Here is a 20,933-nt window from a genome sequence, read left to right on the forward strand (position 1 = left end):
GCCATTTTGAATTAGAGGACAGTTATCATGGTCTTTGTTGGAGACCAAATAAATTGCAGATGCCAGAATCTGGAGCACAAAACAAATTGCTGGATGAATTTAGTGGGTCAAGAAACTCCAGCAGTCTGTTTTTTCATCAATAGTCATTTGTTACTCATTTGCAGTAAATTGCTGTTCGTGGGTGGTGGGAAAATGCAGGAGGCTATGAGAGAGGATGGTGCCAGGGGCCACAAATGTGGAAGATTGAATCAAAATGCTTCCACTCTTACCTACTCTACCCGACACCCTGCCACAACCCCCCCCCCCCTTGGTACCTTGCAGCAGATGACCAAGATGTCCAAGGCCCCTACCTGTTTGAAAAGGACTTCCATAATGCCCAAGAATAGCAAGGTGGCATGCCTCAATGACTACTGACTAGTGGCGCTCACATCCATAGAGATGAGGTATCACAAAATACTGGAGTAACTCAGCAGGTCAGGCAGCATCTAGGAGAGAGGGAATAGGCCTCTCTCCTGGATGCTGCCTGACCAGCATTTTGTGATACCTTCGATTTGTACCAGCATCTGCAGTTATTTTCCTACACTCCTCCATAGAGATGAAATGCTTTGAAATGTTGATTATGACATATATCAACTCTGGCCTCGGTCAGAATCTGGACCCACTACAATCCACTGACTGCCTCAACAGATCAACATTGAATGTTCTCCAGAAATGGTGACTGACCCAATGAGTTATTCCAGCACTTTATGTCCTTATGTGTAAACCAGAATCGCCAGTTCCTTATTTCAACATTGCATTGCTGATTCTCCACTCTGCACTCGCTTGAACATGAAGAACACATATGACCTGCTGTCGTTAGTTGATTACTGCTCAGCGTACAACGCCATCATCCCCACTAAGCCTATCATCAAACTCAGGGAACTGGATCTCTGCTTATCCCTATGCAATGGGATATTCGACTTCCATATCAGAAGACTACAATGAGTACAAATTGGTAACAACAATTCCCCCTCATGGAGCGTCAGAACAGGAGCAGCTCAAGGCTGTGTCCACAGTCCCCTGCTCTACTCTCTCTATACACATGCTTGTGTCACCAGACACAGCTCCAATGCCATCTTTAAATTCGCCAGTGATATCACTGTCGTTGGACAAATAGTGGCTCAACATGAGTTAGAGTACAGGAGGGTTTGATAATCTGATTGAATAGTGCCAGAGCAACAATCTTGCTCTCAGTATTAGCAAGACCAAGGATTCCTAACTTCAGGAAGGAAAAGCTTGATACATTTTCCTCCTCCTCTTGTTCTTTGTCAAAATACCCCACATCGTCCTTATCACCCTGTAACAAACCAACCAACCCTGCCATGTCCACTGGATAATCCATAATGTATTTGGATTTGGATTACATGCTAATATTGATATGCCAGGGTGTGCATAAAACACCAATGAAGGCACCTAAATAGCTTTTCCTACATTCTACAGCTGTGCAAAAATATTTGGATTTTGAGGATCTTGGTCACATTAGAGCTGGACACTGTGGGACATTATTATTGCTGGCAACCTCTCTCCATGCGACAATAGAAATTGCTAACGTGCGCAGTGATATAAGCAATTTACAAGGCTCATCTGATGCAAATTGTGTAAAATTATAGGGGTGGCACGATGACGCAGTGGTAGAGTTGCTGCCTTACAGCGCCAGAGACCCGGGTTCGATCCTGACTACGGGTGCTGTCTGTGCGGAGTTTGTACGTTCTCCCCGTGACCGTGTGGGTTTTTCTCTGAGATCTTCGGTTTCCTCCCACATTCCAAGGACGTACAGGTTTGTAGGTTAATTGGGTTGGTATAAATGTAAAATTGTCCCCAGTGTGTGTAGGATAACATTAGTGTGCGGGGATTCTGCACTGTATCTCTGAACTAAACTAAACTAAAAATGATACTGCAAACACAAACGCCACAAGATCGCTAAAATAGATCTTACGTGAAGGGATCCTTCAGCCTTATAAGCTCAACCCTGTGCAGGCCACTGCCAAAGAGCCCCAAGGCCCATCAACTGCCAGGTAAGTGCCATCTTTAACTTACCATTATTACCATTTGATTCACCCCGTCCCTCTCTCACTGGCAATACCCTCGGCTCACACCCTAATCACCTACAACGGTCCTTCTTCCAAAAGTTGAGATTTTGAAATGAAAAATATGTTAAAAATATTGGTGTCTAGAGAGGTCTTGGTCTGCTGTTCACAAAATGCAGGAAGTAAACACACAGGTGCTGTAGCAATTGGCAAAGTAAGTGTTGCATTATCTTTAATGCAAGGAGATGGGAACAGGACTGGAAAGAGAGTCAGGATCAAACAGGGCTTTCATGCGACCTCATCTGATATTGTGAGAATAACGGAAATCTCTCCAGTGAGCTGCCTTTTCTGTGCAGTATTATTTTACAGCTGGCGTAAATAACGTCAAGAATGCCCAATTATTGGAAATGCCTCAAAACCACCATTCCAGTGAAGGCAAGTGCATGCATGAAATTTAAATCTGATTGCTTTTGTTGAGGGCTGGAGGGCACATTAAATAGTACTATAGGCACATTGCTGAATTCTTAATGCGATTAATGACTTTTGGAGCAGGGTGGAACATGCCCTTGTTGCCACCGTACCTGCACATGCACCTGAGCAAAGAAAATGCCTTTGCATGGGCATTGGTGGTGTTATTGAAGTTCACCCACATGAGATCTGGAAGACGCTTTGCGCTATTGAATAAACATTTTTATGTTCATATTAAAAACATCTCGAAAGCTGAACTCAGGGGAGTGAAGCTGGTTAATAAGGCCATTGTAACTTATGCTTTAATCAGCCTCCATTTTAAAAAATAATTCAGAGGGTTATTCATTGCTACCATACAGCTGCGCAGCTGAGTAAAGTCTTGGTATTTCCATTAATTGACCAGCAATTCATCATCAATGCTTGGAAAAGGCACAAACTGAACAAACGCTAAATTCAAATAAAACCCACGTAATAGGGCAGAACAAAGAGTTGACTCTGAGCATTAGTTCCCATTTCTCAATGATCAGAACAAAGGAGCAATGTTCTAAAAATAAAATGCAGAATTCTTAACAGAAACAGAGAAAGCAGAACAAAAGAGGTTACTGAAAATAAATACAAAAATGGCTCTTCCTGAATAATGTCTTAATCATTGTAATGAATCGTGCAGATTTAGTTTCATAAAATAAAGAAAGCAATTCAAAGGAGCAATTTGCCCTCAAAGTGAGATTTAATAAAATCATTGTGCACTAGGCCAGTCTAAGAACTGCAGGCATGCTTACAGCAGGCTTAATGTGATACATAATTCACTGTGCAAAATTAAATATTTTATTTATTATACAGAACTTTAACCTTTGTGCTATTACTCAAAACAATCCATGACCCTTAGACCAGTGTTTTCAGAATGGACAATAGCTTAGCATGAACAGTTTATGCTGGAATTGCATCACAGATCAATCGTGATTTTATAAAATGTATGAATATTTTGGCTGGGTATTGTTCAACAGGTCCCCAAAATATTAATCCATAACTATTATCCATGTCTATTTTAGACGCTGCAGCACTTGATCTATATTTTTGTCTTTTTTTTCTTTTCCCTTTCCCATAGCAGCAATGTTTCCCTTCACCACACACAGCACTGCAAATTGTAAATGGTTTGTGGAGCAGGGAATTAAGCTTAAGGTTTTCGAAGACAACTTTAAGATTTGTTTAATTTTCAGCATTGGAAATATCAGCTAGTTAATCCAAGCACTTTGTGTAGAAGCTGTCAGAGGATTTTATTTTAACACCAAATGGGGTATTGCAACAAGAATAAATGCTCCGAAGGAGAATTAAACATTTAATAACCAAGGAAAGACAAGGCAACGTTTAGATACAAAATGTGGAGTATCCAATTAACAATTTATGAAAGTGTGCACACATGCAACAGGCACCCATGTCCTACAGTTCAGTGACAGCCATTGGGATGTGTATGATTCTGCACTGAAAGTGATATGGGTTGAGCAATTACCCATATATCCTGGAAATTAGCTCCACTCTAACACAACAAAAAAGATTAAAAGGAGGGTTGACACAATGACCCAGACCTGCCTAATTCCTGAAATTGACTGTGTACTTGATCCATCAGTAAGAAGGATGGTTTATCATCAGCTAGCAGGTGGAGAAAAAAATCAAATTCAGAGGCTGCCAAATTTGAGAAGGATTCTCCACAGACTCTCCCGGTTGATAGAGTAAAAGGTCAAAGGCGAGCAGGTTTGTTGGTTATAGCTGTTTCTGTCGTTTTTCTTGACTTTCTCACGTGTTGAAGATCATGTCTGTTGTAACTCTTGTGGTGCAGAATCCACGCTGTGATTCGGGCAGCAGCTTTATGCAGTCACTGGAAACAGGCAGTAAATGAGGATAACAACATTGCCTGTGACAGACAGCGGGAACAGCCTTTGGTAATTACTGCAATCAAAATTGTTATTTTCTGTCTTGAAGATGCAATCTGTGAAAGGGCCCTGGCATGTGTTTCCAGATTTGTAATGAGAATTGAAAACTTTAATTTAGTTACTTTTAATTCCTTTTCCTCATCTGTTTTTTTTTAAATCAATACCATCAACTTCTCCAAAACCACTTTAAAATGTGCTCCATAAAGCACTTCCGTTATCTGTCATACTTCCCATTTTGCCCATCACACTTTATTCATGAGATCCCTATTATTAAAAGCATGACCTCTGATGATTCACTGTATTGGGAAATTTGCTGGTGTATTATTAAACCTAAAGAGTTAGCAGCTGGTTTCATTTTCAGCAGATAACTGCAATTTGCATTTATTGGACCAAACATTCTGAACTTTTGTCTTTATTGTCTGTGCCAATTAAAGTTAAAAATGTAAACGATTTCAGCTAAATGCTAATATCAACCTATTTCCCTCTAAATTGCCAATGAATGTGGGAGTAAAACAAACATAAGGAAGACAACAGATGATTAGACTTTAAACTGCTAATTATCTTAATTTGCAGAACTTCCGTGTGCTTTGTGATGGTCTTTCTCCGTCACTTCAGAGACCTGTGTGGAAAACCCAGTATCACAATTTTCATTCTGGTCATCTCATTTTCCTTTTGAGATTATTGCATTGTATTTTGTTATTATTAATTGCATCTTCAATTTTGATTATAGTCCACCTACATCTTCTCGCAAGTGAAATTTTTTATTATTCATAATATACTAAGGAAAAAATAGTCTTCCACAAATGCCTAGTTTCATCTAAAGATACAGACTGAAAACAGGCACTTCAGCCCATCGAGTCCACACTGACCAGCGATCATCCATGTATTAGTTCTATTCTACACACGAGGGACAATTTATAAAAGCCAATTAACCTACAAACCTGCACGTCTTGAGAATGTGTGAGGAAATGAGAGCATCCAGAGAGAATCCTCGCAGTCACAGGGAGAATGTACAAACTCTGTACAGACAGTATCCGTAGTCAGGATCGAACCTGGGTCTCTGGTGCTATAAGGCATCAAATCTACTGCTACACCACTGTGCTGCCTTATATGTGGGTATTTACTGAATATACACAACTGTATTATTAAACATACTGCATCCCATATTGTTCCACTGTTCCTCACCCACTACAATGCCACAAAGGAAAACTGTACCTATTTGTGAGTACATCTGCCCCTGCCTGAGGTGCTTTGTAAAAATATTTATAATTTTACAGATTTGCACAGCACATAGACATTGGATTGGAAAGTCAATATGTTATGTCAATAGAAAACCTTGTATGCTCTCAATGATTTCTAAAACAATGCCTAACATTCAAGTATTCGAGTAGAATGTGATCAGCACCTTAAAAAAGCTGGTCAAAATTCATCCAATGTGATGTAGATTCAAGATAACACCTGGAATGAATAGGAAACACTGAAGATAGAATAAATGAGGACCCACTGAGCATAAAAAGTTGTTGGAGCAGTCACTTGTAGGGATTTCTAAGCTAACATTGAGTAGGTCAGTAGGGTAAACCAATTTGAGGTTTGGCAGGGTGAGAAGCGTCCAGACTCTGCAAAGTCTCCCCTAGCTGCTGAGCCTCCAGGGTAAACCTGAGACCAGCAATGCTTCAGGATCCATAGCTGATCCCCCAGAATAAACCTGAGACCGCCAGCACCTCCTCTCAAGGCAAGGATGAACTGCAGGAAGAAGCCTGAGATTGTCACACCTCCTCCTTTGAAGACCAGGATTGAGTTGCGGGACAACCCTGAGTTTACCAGCACCACCGCACATGCGCCTTGATGACAACGGACAGCGCCCCCATGCAGTCTAGGACTTTCGTACCAATGTAAATAAAATAAATCATGTGTTCATCCAGGAAACATGTTCCCAATGTTGGGGGAGTGCAGAACCAGGGGCCACAGTTTAAGAATAAGGGGTAGGCCATTTAGAACGGAGATGAGGAAAAAAAAATTCAGTCAGAGTTGTAAATCTGTGGAATTCTCTGCCTCAGAAGGCAGTGGAGGCCAACTCTCTGAATGCATTCAAGAGAGGGCTAGACAGAGCTCTTAAGGATAGCGGAGTCAGGGGGTATGGGGAGAAGGCAGGAACGGGGTACTGATTGAGAATGATCAGCCATGATCACATTGAATGGCGGTGCTGGCTCGAAGGGCCGAATGGCCTCCTCCTGCACCTATTGTCTATTGTCTACTGCGAGTGTCGGGTGTGGTCACTGCCGAATCCACCATCATCCCCAATGCCACAGGGGAAGGATTTATTAGAAACCTGAGGCAACTTCTTTCCTCAGAGGGTAATAGGTACATGGAATAGCTGCAAGAGGAGACAGCTGAGGCAGGTACTATAACAATTTTTTAAAGATATTTAGAAAGGTATATGGATCGGAAAGGGATATTGACCAAATACGGGCAGGTGAGGCGAGTGTAGATGGGGTATCTTGGTCAGCGTGGACAGGTTGGGCAGAAGAGCCTGTTTCCATGCTGTATAACTCTCTGATTCTGTAACATGTGACAAAAAACACAACTATTACAACTACTACTGTATAAAAAGACAACAAATGTCATGGTTTATCTGAACAAGGCTTTGTAGTGTTTCTCCCTTCTTGAATATTCCAAAACAGAACCTGGGGCCACCGTTTAAGAATAAGGGGTAGGTAATTTAGAACTGAGATGAGGAAAAACTTTTTCACACAGAGATTTGTGAATTGGTGGAATTCTCTGCCTCAGAAGGCAGTGGAGGCCGATTCACTGAATGCATTCAAAAGAGAGTTAGATAGAGCTCTTCGGGCTAGCAGAATCAAGGGGTATGGGGAGAAGGCAGGAACTGATTGTGGATGATCAGCCATGATCACCTTGAATGGCGGTGCTGGCTCGAAGAGCCAAATGGCCTACTCCTGCACCTATTGTCTATGTATCTATAAGTTCTTAAACAACCCAAAGTTACACACAGCCAACAGTGAAGTTAAGCCCAAATTAGTTCTAGCTTTTGACTGGAAAGGGCCCATAAGATATAAATGAAAACAGAAAGTGATGAAACAGTCACCAGCATCTGCACAGAGAGCCAGGATTAGCATTTTAGGTCAATGATCTCTCATCAGGACTGCAGACAGTGTGAGTTAAAAGGTCTTTTCCCTGCAAAGGAGGGTGGAATGAAGAAAGAACTAAATAGAAGGCCTGTAGAGAGCAACAAACATCCTCATCGTCAGCAGTGCGGTAGTGGAAATGATTGGGAGCTTCAAGTACCTTGGCCTTAATATTACCAATGATGTGTCGTGGACCAACCAAACTGAGGCAATACCCAAGAAGGTACACCAAAACCTATACTTCCTGAGGAGATTCAGAAAATGGGGCATGTCTCCAATGACTCTTACAAACTTCTATTGATGCACCATAGAAAGCAGACTGTCGGGTAGCATTACAGCTTGATTTGGGAACAACTTTGCCAAAAATGAATATTCTCATTCTAAAACTCTTAAGGGCCTGTCCCAGTTACGCGATTTTTAAGGCGACTGCCGGCGACTGTCAAAGTCGTAGCAGATCGCCGAAATTTTCTTTTACCCTACGATAATGACCACGACAATGCCGAGTCAGGTCGATACAAGTTACTTTTTTTGTGAATCTAGCACCTGGCTAAGAGATTACACCGTCTTCGGAAACATCGCAAAATTCCCACGCTTACCTGACCGTCAAACTGTCGCCTCCAATCTACCTGTCAAATGTCCTAACGGTAAATAAATTGATTAAACGAAACTATCTTCTGTTAACTTCAATTTCTTAATTTAATATTACGTGCTTCTAAATGCATCTGCGACAACCTAGCAAACCTGGGGACAGCATGCGACAGCGCCCGCAATAAGCTACGATACCTGGCGACAAGCCAGCTGTCGTCGAGAAATTTCTATCTGGAAATCTTTTCCACGACGCGCCGAGATCCGCTACGATTCATTGAAGACTCCTCATGATCATGCCCGCGACACCCTGGCGAACGTTCGGCGACAGCCTAGTCGCCGGTAGTCGCCTTAAAATCGCCTAAGTGGGACACGCCCTTTACACAACCTCAGTTGTCTCTATTTATGTCTTCAGCTATCGCTATTTCTTTCCCTCCTGCAAAAACTAATTTTGTGCCTCTCTAATTCTTTCTAACTCAATCAATACAAAAGCATGAATATCAACACAAGAATAGAAAACTGTCCTGTACTCTTTACGGAAAGAAATTTAAATCCACGATTTGGAAACATGCAACTGAGAAAAGAGATAATTATATATCATGAACTGCATTTCACTGTGCTTAGCACATGCTCTCGCTAACCTATACAGACATGAATAAAGATCATACAGAGCAATAAACAACATAATCAATTCCTCCTCCTTCCATGTTTATTCTTTTTCATCATGTTGCTCATGTAGAGTGTTCTATGTTATTAAAGTGCAAACTGGCCTCCGATGTCCGATTCCAAGCTCCATCCATCATTGGCAATACTACGCCAATGTGGAGCATTTGGGACATCAGTCATATCAAGATGTTCTTTTGCAACCTTGTCTACTGCATTCGATGTTTCTGATGCGGCCTCCTTTACATTGGTGAGATCAAGCACAGGCCAGGTGAAAGTCAAAGCCTGCTGGATCACCTGGTTGCTTACCATCCCCATCAATTTCTATACCAGCTTTTCTGCCTTCGGCCTCCTCCATTGCCAGTGAGGCCACATGCAAACTGATGGAGCAGCACATCATATTCCGCCCAGATAATTTACAACCCAACTGTATGAATACTGAAATCTCCAATTTCAATTAATACCCTTCTTAATTTCCCTTTGCCACCCCTCCTCTCTGCACTCCAGAGAGCACACATTTCTTGGACCATCCCCTACCAGCCCAGTCACTTTGATCGCTTCCCCTCTTTTGTAGGCTAAGCCCTACATTATCCTTTAATTTGCCCTCTATGCCCTCCCCTAGACCCCTCCACCCACATCCTCCTTCCAGCTTTACATTTCACTCCTTAATTAATGTTATTTTATCTCCTTTTCATTTCTAGCCTTTGTCACTTACTCCACCCATCTGCCAATCAGCCCCCAGACCCGACCTGTAACCATGTATCACTTGCCAGGCTTTGTCCCTCCCCCAACTTCCAGCTTCCACCCGCTCCCGACTTCAATCTGTTTGAAGAATGGTTCTGACCCGATATATTGTCTGTGAATTCCCTTCACAGATGCTGGCTGCCCGCTGAGTTCTTCCAGTACTTTGCATATAGTACATAGAATGGTACAGCACAGGAACAGGCCCTTCGCCCACAATTTGTGTGCCAAACCAGACCAACTCCGATCTGCCTGCGCATAGTCCATATCCCTCCATTTTGTGTGTGTCCATGTATCTATCTAAAAGCCCCTTAAAAGCAACTATCGTATCTGTCTCCACCACTATCCTTTGCTGCGCAATCCTGGCACCCACTATTCTCTGTGTAATATAAAAAAGGTCTGCACATCTCCTTTAAACTTTCCCCTCTCACCTTAAACCTTTGCCCCATGGACTTTGACATTTCCATCCCTTGAAAAAAGTTCCGACTGTATACACCCTATCTGTCACTCTCATATTTTTATTTCCTCATATCATGTCTCCCCACAACCTTTGACGCTCCAAAGAAACAAAATCCATGTTTGTCCAATTTCTCCTTATAGCTAGCAGCCCCTTATCCAGTCACCATCTGGGGAAATCTCTTCTGCACACTTTCCAAAACCTCCACATCCTTCCTGTAATGGGGCAACCAGAACTGCACACAATACTCCAAAAGTGGCCTCATCATCGTCACAATACTCCACATATCATGATTTCATGACTCGTGTACTCAATACCCCTGCCAATGTGCCACATCACAGCCTGGTTTGAGAACAGCTCCATCCAAGAATGCAAGAAATTGCATAATTGTGGTCAGAGCCCAGACCATCGGGCAAACTAACCTCCCTATCATTGACCCCATCTGCACTGCATGCTATCTCGCCAAGGCCAGCAACATAGTCAAGGACTGGTCTCACCGTGGTCACCCCTTATTCCCTCCTCTCCCATCAGGCAAAAGGTACCTGAAGGTTGAAGGTGCATATTCCCAGATTCAGGGTCAGTTTCTTCCCAGCTGTTATCAGGCAACTGAACGGTCTTCTCATCAGCTAGAGTGCAGTCCTGATCTCCCATGTACCTCACTGGAGACCTTTGAACTATCTTGAGATACACACAAGATGCTGGAGTAACTCAGTGGGTCAGACAGCATCTCTGGAGAAAAGGAATAGGTGATGTTTTGGTTTGAGAAATATGAGGTGCTGTTTCTTCAGAATGAGAGTCAGGGGAGATGGAAACTAGAGATATGAAAAAGTACAGAACACATCAGAGTCTGCACCAATAGCCAATGGTGGTCCATTGTTGGCTGCGGAGGAGGTGATAACAAGGGGATATGAACAGTTTAACCAGCTGGACGACTAGGGCGGAGGAGTGATGGAGAGAGAGGGAATGCGAGGGTTACTTGAGATTAGAGAAATCAATATTCATACCTTTGGGTTGTAAGGTGTCCAAGCAAAATACAAAGTGCTGTTTCTCCAATTTGCATGTGCCCTCACTCTAACAGTGGAGGAGGTTATTATTGGATCTTATGCTAAATGTTGTACACTTTATCCTTTATCTGTGCATTGTGGTCAGCTTAATTGTCATCATTTTTTCCATAATCATTTCTTTAACTGGACAGCATGGAAACAAAAGGTTTTCACTCAGTATACATGACAATAATGACATGTACCTCAGTATACATGACAATAATAATCTAAACTAAACTAAACAAAATCTAAAGTCAAGCAGGGGCGGATGGACGGAGGGAGAGAGAAAGGGAGATAGGTAGGGAGAGAGGGAGGAAGGGGGGAGAGAGAGGGGGGAGGAAGAGAGGGAGGGAGGGAGGTAGGGGAGAGAGGGAGGGAGGGAGGGAGGGAGGGAGAGAGGGAGGGAGGGAGGGAGGGAGGGAGGGAGGGAGGGAGGGAGGGAGGGAGGGAGGGAGGGAGGGAGGGAGGGAGGGAGGGAGGGAGGGAGGGAGGGAGGGAGGGAGGGAGGGAGGGAGGGAGGGAGGGAGGGAGGGAGGGAGGGAGGGAGGGAGGGAGGGAGGGAGGGAGGGAGGGAGGGAGGGAGGGAGGGAGGGAAGAATAAATAAATAAATAATTTGGGGGTGGATACATGCACACTCCCCCCAGGATATGGACACTCCCCGGGATACGGAGGGATAGAGGGAGGGAGAGATAGGAAGGAGGGAGTGAGGGAGAGAGAGGAGATGGTGGGGGAAGGGGACATTTCACAGCAGTGGAGGGGAGTTTTCACAGTGGGGGGAGGAGTTTGGGAGAGGGTGTAGGGGAGTTTTCTGGGGCAGGGTGAAGGGAGGTTTTGGACAGTATTTTATCATCACAAGTAGGGATGAAGGGCCTGTTTCTGTGCTGTGTGACGCTGTGATTCTATGTACAAGCCAAGTGCAGGCAAATGGGACTAGCCCAATGGACTCAGTGGGCCGAAGGGCCTGCTTTCACGCTGTATCTCTAAACAAAACTAATGTGTGAACGGGTGATTGATGGTCGGCGCGGACTTGATGGGCCGAAGAGCCTGTTTACGTGCTGTATCTCTAAAGTGTAAAGTGAAGCATTTTGTTAAGTATGCCATCCAGTCGAATATACATGAATACATTAGATCTTGAAAAGAGAAAATGCACAGATTGAATAATATAATGTTACAGCAGCAGATTTTTTTAAAGTGCAAGGGCCGCAACAAGGTAGGTTGGAAGATCGGGATTTAATTGGAGAGGTCCATTTAGAAGCCTGATAACTGAGGGGGAAGAAGCTGATTGAATGGCAGTGTAGACTCGATGGGCCAAATGGCCTAATTCTGCGCCTAGAATTTATAAATATGCCTTTTTTACCATTCTATCTATTTGTGTTGATACTTTCAGAGAATTATAGACTCGGACCCCAAGATAAGGGTCATGCCATTAATTCCAAATGCATCCCAACCCAAGCTCTATAATATTATAGCACAAGTTAAAGCTGGCCTGTACTGCTTGAAGATAGTATCCACCTCTCAAAGTGAATGCGGATTCTAGTTGGATCAATTCTACCTACATTTAACAATGACTTGAAAAACTGCATCAGGGGATCCTCCATTGTCACAGTGAGACCCAATCCAAATTGGAGGAACAACACCTTATATTTTGTTTGGGCAGCTTATGACCCAGCGATATGAGTGTTGATTTCTCTAACTTTAAGTAACCCTTGCTTTCCCTCTCTCTCCGTCCCTTCCCCATCCTAGTTCTCTGACTAGTTCCGCTGTCCTGCTTAATTTTACTCATTGTATGCCTCATTGTCATCTTCCCCTCAGCTAACAAGTACCATTCTACATTTCCTTGATCATCGTCCCCTTTGATCTGTGTTTGCACATCTTACTCTTCCATATCTCTATGTCTCCCTCTCCCCGTCTCAGTCTAAAGAAAGGTCTTGACCCGAAACGTCACCCATTCCTTCTCTCCAGAAATGCCACCTGACCTGCTGAATTATTCCAGCATTTTGTGTCTATCAGGGGAGGGAGTTGGCTAAACTGTTTGCAGATGCTATATGAGAAACTAGGCATAGGAAGTCACACTAACAATCTGTCTGAAAAAAAATCCTTCCTTCCAGTTACTTTTGAATGGCTGGGCAGATTCTGTATCCCAGAAAATGTTATTCCCTTTACAGATATGAACAGGACTTAATATCAGTAAAGGAGTTACAACTTAAGAATCCTGTGCTGCTTTTGAACATAACTGCGGGCAAGCACACACAATCCACTGGGTCAATCCAAGCAATTGCTACAAGGAAGTACTGTCTTTTTACCCCCACTCCACCAATATGTGAGTAAAGCAGAATTGAATGAAGAGGATGCTTGTGATTAGAACAATTAAATAGGAAACAAAGAAGAGTTGCCGTGGCATGCCAGTATTAATTCCTATCCCTTGTTGCCGCGCGTGCATTAAGAAACACACATAGACCATAAAATGTAAAGCTCGGAGGATCCTTTCCCTGAAGGATAAGTGAACATGGATTTTACAACAATCCCACTGTTTATTATTGCTATTACAAATTACTCTTACTAATCAACAATCATCAGTACTTGTTCTGTTCTGTTTCAGAACTGTGGGATTTGAATTCAGATATCTAGCATTTTTCGGCTGGTTATAACAATTCACAAATATTAATCATACTAAGTAATCATCTTCTTCCGACCATATAAACCTAATGGAATCAAATGATATTGTGATCACTTTAAATGGTTATTATCCAATTAATGAGCTTAAATAATATAAGTGGAAATTTCAGATACTGGGCAACAGAGAATAACATATGAAGATTGCTTGTACAAATAAAGAGAGTAAGCATAATCAGGTATTCATTCCAGCAACACTCCAATATTTAACACTACTGCAAACCACCATTCATTAAGTAGAGTCATAAAGTCATAGTCATAGAATCATGCAGCCCTTCAGCCCAACTTGCCCACACCTACCAACATATCCCATCTACACTAGTTCCACCTGCCTGTGTTTGGCCCATATCCCTCTAAACCCTGTTCCATCCATGTGCTTGTTTAAATGCTTCTTAAACAATGCAATATAACCTGCATCAACTACTTCCTTCGGCAGCTCGTTCCATACACGCACCACCCATCACCGGGTGGCGTCAGCAATGGCTGCCTCGCCAACAGTCTGTCTGTCCCTTCCTTCTTTGTTATTTTAATAGTATGTGTTAAATGTATGTTTTTAGTGTTCTTTAGCTTGTTTTATGTGGGGGGTGGGGGGGGGAAGCTTTCTAAAAAATCTTTTACATCGATGGAGATGCGATTTTTAAAATCCGCATTGTATCTCCGTCCACACTGCGGCCTAACATCAAGGAGTTGGCGGCATTTGCTGGAGATCTATTTGGGAACTCAAACCGCGGGAGCCTGCGGACTTACCATCGCCAAGCTCGTAATCCCTTTGCCAGGGATCGACTTCGGAGCTCCAACCACGGGAGCCTGCGGACTTTAACATCGTGGAGCTCGCAGTTTCTGGTTAGAGACCGACTTCGGGAGCTCCAAGCTGCAGGAGCTTCGACCCCTCCGACGTGGGAGCTTTGAATGCCCCAACGCGGGAGCTTCAATCGCCCCGTTGCGGGGGCTTCAATCGCTGGCTGCAGGAGCTTTGATGGATGGTTCGACTGCCCCGACCACGGGAGAATAAAGAGGGAAGCAGATTAGACTTTATTGTCTTCCATCACAGTGAGGAATGTGGAGAATCCACTGTGGTGGATGTTTATGTTATCTTTTATGTAGTTGTGTGTCTTGTTGCTTTTTTTTTTAGTATGGCTGTATGGTAACTCGCATATCACTGGACCTTAATTGGTACACGTGACAATAAAAGACCATTGAAACCTTTGTAATACTCTTATTTGAAGTTACTCGTCAGGATCCCAACAAATCTATCTCCCTACATCTTAAACTTAGGTCTGGTTCTCAATTCCCCTACTCTGGGCAAGTGTACCCCTGCGTTTACCCATTCTATTTCTCTCATGATTTTGTACACTTCTATAAGATCACGCCTCATTCTCCTGCACTCCAAGAAATAGAGGCCTAGCCTGTTCAACCTCTCTGTAGAGCCCAGATCCTTAAATCCTGGCAACATCCTCGTAAATCTCCTCTGCAGCGTTTACAGCTTGACAATATCTTTCCTATAACATGCTGCCCAAAACTGAACACAATACTCTAAATGTGGCTTCACCATTGATTTATATAACTTCAACATGACCTCCCAACTTCTACACTCAATAGTCTGACTGATGAAGGCCAATGTGCCAAAAGGATTTTTGACCACCCTTCTTTCTGTGATGCCCCTCTCAAGGAACTATGTACCTGCACTCCGAGATCCCTCTGTTCTACAATACTCCCCAGAGCCTACCATTCACCGTGTAGATCCTGCCCATGTTAGTTCCCAAAATGAAACACCTCACATTTCCCTGTATTTAATTCCATCAACCGTTCCTCAGTCCATCTACCCAACCGATCAAGATCCTGCTGCAATTTTTGACAACCACGATCTGCAATACCACCCACGTTTGAGTCACTTCTGGTGATTTCTGCAGTAGAATTTAAAACTGAAAGGTTGTCATAAGTATGCCAGTTGCTCCTACCATGGAACCACATCTTTCAAAATACAGCTGCAATGATTTCAACATCCTTAATTTTAATTGCTTTGCATTCCTGCATACCATGGATATATGTGGCACCCCCTTCATTCTGCATTTCAAATGAAGACATGACCTGATTAATTTCTTGTTTAAAAGAGAGAGACGCCAAGCAAAATATTTAACAGTTGATGAAGTAAGAATTATAACTCCTATCCATCAGGGAAATAAAACTAAATCAACGCAAGCGGCATAAAATTACTGAACATCCTAATAGTATATGTAAACAATTTAATCATACCCAGCCATAGGAAAATCTTTAAAGTGGCAACAGTGTGCATTGACTTAATTTGCTGCATCATCTTAACAAAATACTGATATACAACACACTGATTATGCAATGACGTGACCCTGTGCAGTTGGGTGTGCAGATTTGTACAGTTGGGTGAGCAGATTTGTTTCCAACAGTGAATGTGACACCAGCATTGTCAAATCTGTATTTTATCCCACTGAGACTTTCAAAAGATGCCAGTCGATCCCAAGGCAGAAACAAACACATTTAAAGAAAAAACACTTACAATGCAACCATCGGGTAAATAACGTAAAACCTTCAAGGAGATTTTGAGATCAGAATCATTAAAAACAGTGGAAGAATTACAAAGTTTATGCTGCTCACCTGTATGTATCGGAGAACTCATGATTCGGTAGTTGCCGAGTACTTCTAATCGGCTACTTCCTATGCAGCAGAGCAGAAAGGGACAGGGTATGCAGCAGCCGTTGCTGAACCAGAAGTACAAAGACTCGCCCTTTTAGTAATGGCTGTGTTCAATACAAAACCAAGGAGGACCCTAAAGGGAAAATAACAGATTTACCCTAAAAAACAAAGTTATTTCACAGATGAATCTGAGTTTCTTTCAACATTATCAATCAGGTAACTGAATGCCAACTGAGATCATCTGTAATAAGAAATGCCTTTGAACACCAGTTGCTTAAAAGTGCATTTTACTGCAATTCTATCTTCTTTTTGAATGTGAAGTGTGACTTAAGTTAATTGAACAGATTTATCTGAAAACCATATTCTTTGAGTTCACAAGTTCTAAGAACAAAGACCATTTTCATTCCAGTTGCCAATGAAATGGACATTTGAAAAACGCGAGGCATTTCATTTGTTTTGGCACACTTAATGCACAAAGTTGAAAATGCCGCACAATATTTTGGCGTCATTGTAATTTCCAGCTTGACAGGATTTCATAATGAAATGAAATTACATTTGTGCAGATCCTTCAGATTTATCTTGCTTTTTTAAAAGAAAAATCAGTTAAATACATAACAATTTGGATTAATCACAACATAACCAGGCAATAATAGGCCTCAGTCATTTATTATGCTATACTATAGGATAAAACATTATTGCTGTCTACATTATCTAAAAAAAATGTGTACATTCAGAATTAATAATTTATAACATCTTTACACAGGGTTGGCACAGTTCACAATCCTTTTTCTACTGTCCAACTGTTAGCTGGCTGGTACTGGTTTACACAGCATTCTACACATGCCCTCATCCTGCAAGGACAAAAGCTATCTCCAAGAAGGTAGAAATGTCAGTATTTCAAGAGCAAGTTATGATCTCCAAATATTAAAATGATCATAGGTTCAAGGTGAAGGGGAAAAGATTTAATAGGAATCTGAAGGGTGACCTTTTCACAGAAAGGGTGGTGGGTGTATGGAACAAGCTGCCAGATGAGGTAGTTGAGGCTGGGACTATCCCAATGTTTAAGAAACAGCCAGACGGGTGCATGGATAGGACAGGTTTGGAGGGATATGGACCAAGTGCAGGGCAGGTGAGACTAATGTAGCTGGGACATGTTGGCCGGTGTGGGCAAGTTGAGCTGAAGGGCCTGTTTCCACACTGTATCACTCTATGACTCTAACATCAAGTTGGCAACATAATACTCCAAAATAGGGGTAGGTGGGTAATTGTGGGGAGTGGCTGGATTGTGTGTGAGATGACATTTGAAGGGCATTGCAATTTTCAAATGAGATATTACAGCTCACATTCAATCCAGCCACTCCCCACAATCATCCGCCTACCCCTATCCAAATACCAGACTGATCTAGACACCTCATTCCTTCCAAGGATCCAGGGCCTTCAGAGGCCTCCTGCCATTCAGCAACCAGATGCAACAAGGAATCTTGGAAGGTCCTGGACAACTGAAAGAAGAGGCAATTAAATGGTGTACAAGCCTGCAGATTAATCAAGGGACATGGTTTGTCACACATAGAAGGTCACCATTTCTATCTTCAAGCAGGAACAGCACCTACCTAGCAGCCTTCCAACCAGAAATAAGAGCAAGCGTTGGCAATAACGTTTGTAATTGCCAGTACATATAAACAAAGTTGGTAGGAAGGAACTGCAGATGCTGGCTTACACCGAAGATAGACACATAGTGCTGGAGTAACTCAGCGGCTCAGGCAGCATCTCTGGAGAAAAGGAATTGGTGTATGCTAGCCCCACAAAGAATATTCGATGTGAGCTCCTGCAACTTAAATGCAATTGATTCCATTTGATTTTAGAAACATAGAAACATAGAAAATAGGTGCAGGAGGAGGCCATTTGGCCCTTCGAGCCAGCACCGCCATTCATTGTGATCATCTACACTGTGCCTGCCTTCTCCCCATATCCCTTGATTCCACTTGATTTTCACCATTAGTTCTCAAAATGTACTGCAGTATTTTGTTATAAATTGTAGATTTTAGACACTTGGTTTATTTGGATGCAGATATTCTCAATCCAAAGCAGGAGGGTGCAAAATTCCCACAAAATCGCACACAGCTAACAGGCCACTCTTAACATAGAAACATAGAAAATAGGTGCTGGAGTTGGCCATTCGGCCCTTCGAGCTAGCACTGCCATTCAATATGATCATGGCTGATCATCCAAAATCAGTACCCCGTTCCTGTTTTTTCCCCCATATCCCTTGATTCCGTTAGCCCTAAGAGCTAAATCTAACTCTCTCTTGAAAACATCCGGTAAATTGGCCTCCACTTTTGTGGCAGAGAATTCCACAGATTCACAACTCTCTGGCTAAAAACGTTTTTCCTCATCTCAGTCCTAAATAGCCTACCCCTTATTTTTAAACTGTGACCCCTGGTTCTGGACTCCCCCAACATCGGGAACATTTTTCCTGCATCTAGCCTGTCCAATCCTTTAAGAATTTTGTGTTTCTATAAGATCCCCTCACATCCTTCTAAATTCCAGTGAATATAAGCTCAGCCGACCCATTCCTTCATCATATGTAAGTCCCGCCATCTCAGGGATTAACCGGGTGAACCTACGCAGCACTCCCTCAATAGCTCCCTCTTCTACCTTGGGATATAAAAAGACTAAGAAGGCCAATAAATTCTGGTAATGGCAGCCAAACCAGGTGCAGTGAATGATCACAAAAAACAGAGACACAAGAGGAATATGCTGTTGATGTAGGTTGTTCTACATAATAAAATCATTGTGGAACTGCTACAGTATTGCCAATGTCCTTGATTCCTTTAAGCCCTAAAACTTATTAAACAATCTTGATTATGATCAAAGATCAGGTGCCTACAATTCTTTCAGCCAGGGAATTCCAAAGATTCCTATTCATTCAAGGGGAGACAATACCTCTTGTCAAAGTCCTAAATGTAAGTCTATGAATCTTAAAGTCATTGAGTCAGATAGCACAGAAGTAGGCTTCCAGGATAATCAACTCTGCATAAACTATCAAGCAGTGTTTTTGCTAATCCTAATCCTATTTTGTTCTCATGAATTCCCTCCACATTCTGTCGCCTAGCTACCATGGGCGTTATTTAAGTGGACAATTAACTACCAACCCACGCATCATTGGGATGGTGAGACAAAACCAGAATATTCAAAGGAAACCTATATGCCGGAAATATTGCAGAGAAGATTTACAAGGATGTTGCCAGGACTCGAGGGCCTGAGCAATAGGGAGAGGTTAAGCAGGTTAAGACACTATTCCTTAGAGTGCGTGAGGATGTGAGTCTGAAAAGGATAAAGAGTTGCAAATTGTTACACTCGGGGATAGAAAAATTGTGAATTGTGAACCTTCCTTCTCCAGTATTTTTAAATTAATTTTAGGTCTTATTAGGTCCTATAATCCCATGTTTTCCAAAACATTCATTTTGTCTTCTGCAATGAAAACCAATTAATGTTACATTCCGACCGAAAAACAGTCACAAGGGAGAATGTACAAACACTGCACAGACAGCACCCGAGGTCAGGATTGAACCCGGTTCTCTAGTGCTGTGAGGGCTTTCAGGAGCACACTTAAGTTTAGATCTTTAAGAATCTTCATTAATTTTAATCAACATTAACTAAGACCCCAAAAAAATACTACTTTGAATACCACGCTGATTCTGAGGGAGTGGCACGGAGTCCCCACGATCACTAATGCCATTATTATATGCAAGGCTGCCAAACCAACGTTAGCCTGCCTGTGACATTAAACTAAACTAAACAATCTAAATCAGGAAAGAGATTACTTTATGATTGAAGGATTACTCTGATCATTGGCGATATGATGATTACCATTTGCTGACTAAAGAATATTTATTGTAACTTAAAGTTAAGCATGTTTTAAAAACATTTAAGATTGAAAGGAGGCTTATCATCTTTAAAAGTATCCTGCCAAAGAGCCATTTGAGTCAACGAGTCACCCGTTCATTACCAGAATCCTAATTTAAAGGGAGTCAAGGTTGGCATATTAAAATTTCCGCTCACTCCTCTTTTTTAAGTGATTCTGCTTGATATAAATGGTAATCTAGCTCCTTAGGAACCAGGACAATAATTCCCTTCTTCAACCTTCACTTTGTTTGATTATCTTCCTAAAGTATTTAACACTGATTCTTAAATAATTACATAATCTGAACGATACTTAAGCATAAATCAAGAAATCCTCTCTGAAGGCAGATACTTCATTTCGACTATGATATTAAATCCACAGGACAGTTACCACCTTCATGTTAATTATGCTTTAGCACAGCTGCAAAATGTGGCATTAATTAATTTATGATTAAATATCTTGTTCACTTTTATAATGGAAATATAGTCATTAAATTCTATTCCAATTACTGTTCTGTACTGTAATTTATTATTCATCTCAGTACACATGTCAAGGTTATGACCTGAGGAATTTCAGAGCCCATTGCCAATGAAC

General features: G+C 42.1%; 1 protein-coding gene across 9 annotated transcripts in view; it reads right to left on the reverse strand.

Annotated features, from left to right (window-relative positions):
* The window catches only part of LOC144606022 (histone deacetylase 9-like), a 514,560-nt gene that overhangs the window by 435,909 nt on the left and 57,718 nt on the right, over nt 1–20,933 (reverse strand). For 8 of the 9 annotated variants that reach the window (XM_078421808.1, XM_078421839.1, XM_078421825.1 and 5 more), the window contains one exon: nt 16,397–16,568. The exons of the other annotated variant lie outside the window; for it this stretch is intronic. In XM_078421808.1, the coding sequence (XP_078277934.1) occupies nt 16,397–16,418 (22 nt within the window). In that variant the 5' untranslated portion in view covers nt 16,419–16,568. The remainder of the gene's footprint in view (nt 1–16,396; nt 16,569–20,933) is intronic. 9 annotated transcript variants of the gene reach the window in all.

The sequence above is a fragment of the Rhinoraja longicauda genome, chromosome 2, assembly GCF_053455715.1.
Source record: "Rhinoraja longicauda isolate Sanriku21f chromosome 2, sRhiLon1.1, whole genome shotgun sequence".
NCBI lineage: Eukaryota > Metazoa > Chordata > Chondrichthyes > Rajiformes > Arhynchobatidae > Rhinoraja > Rhinoraja longicauda.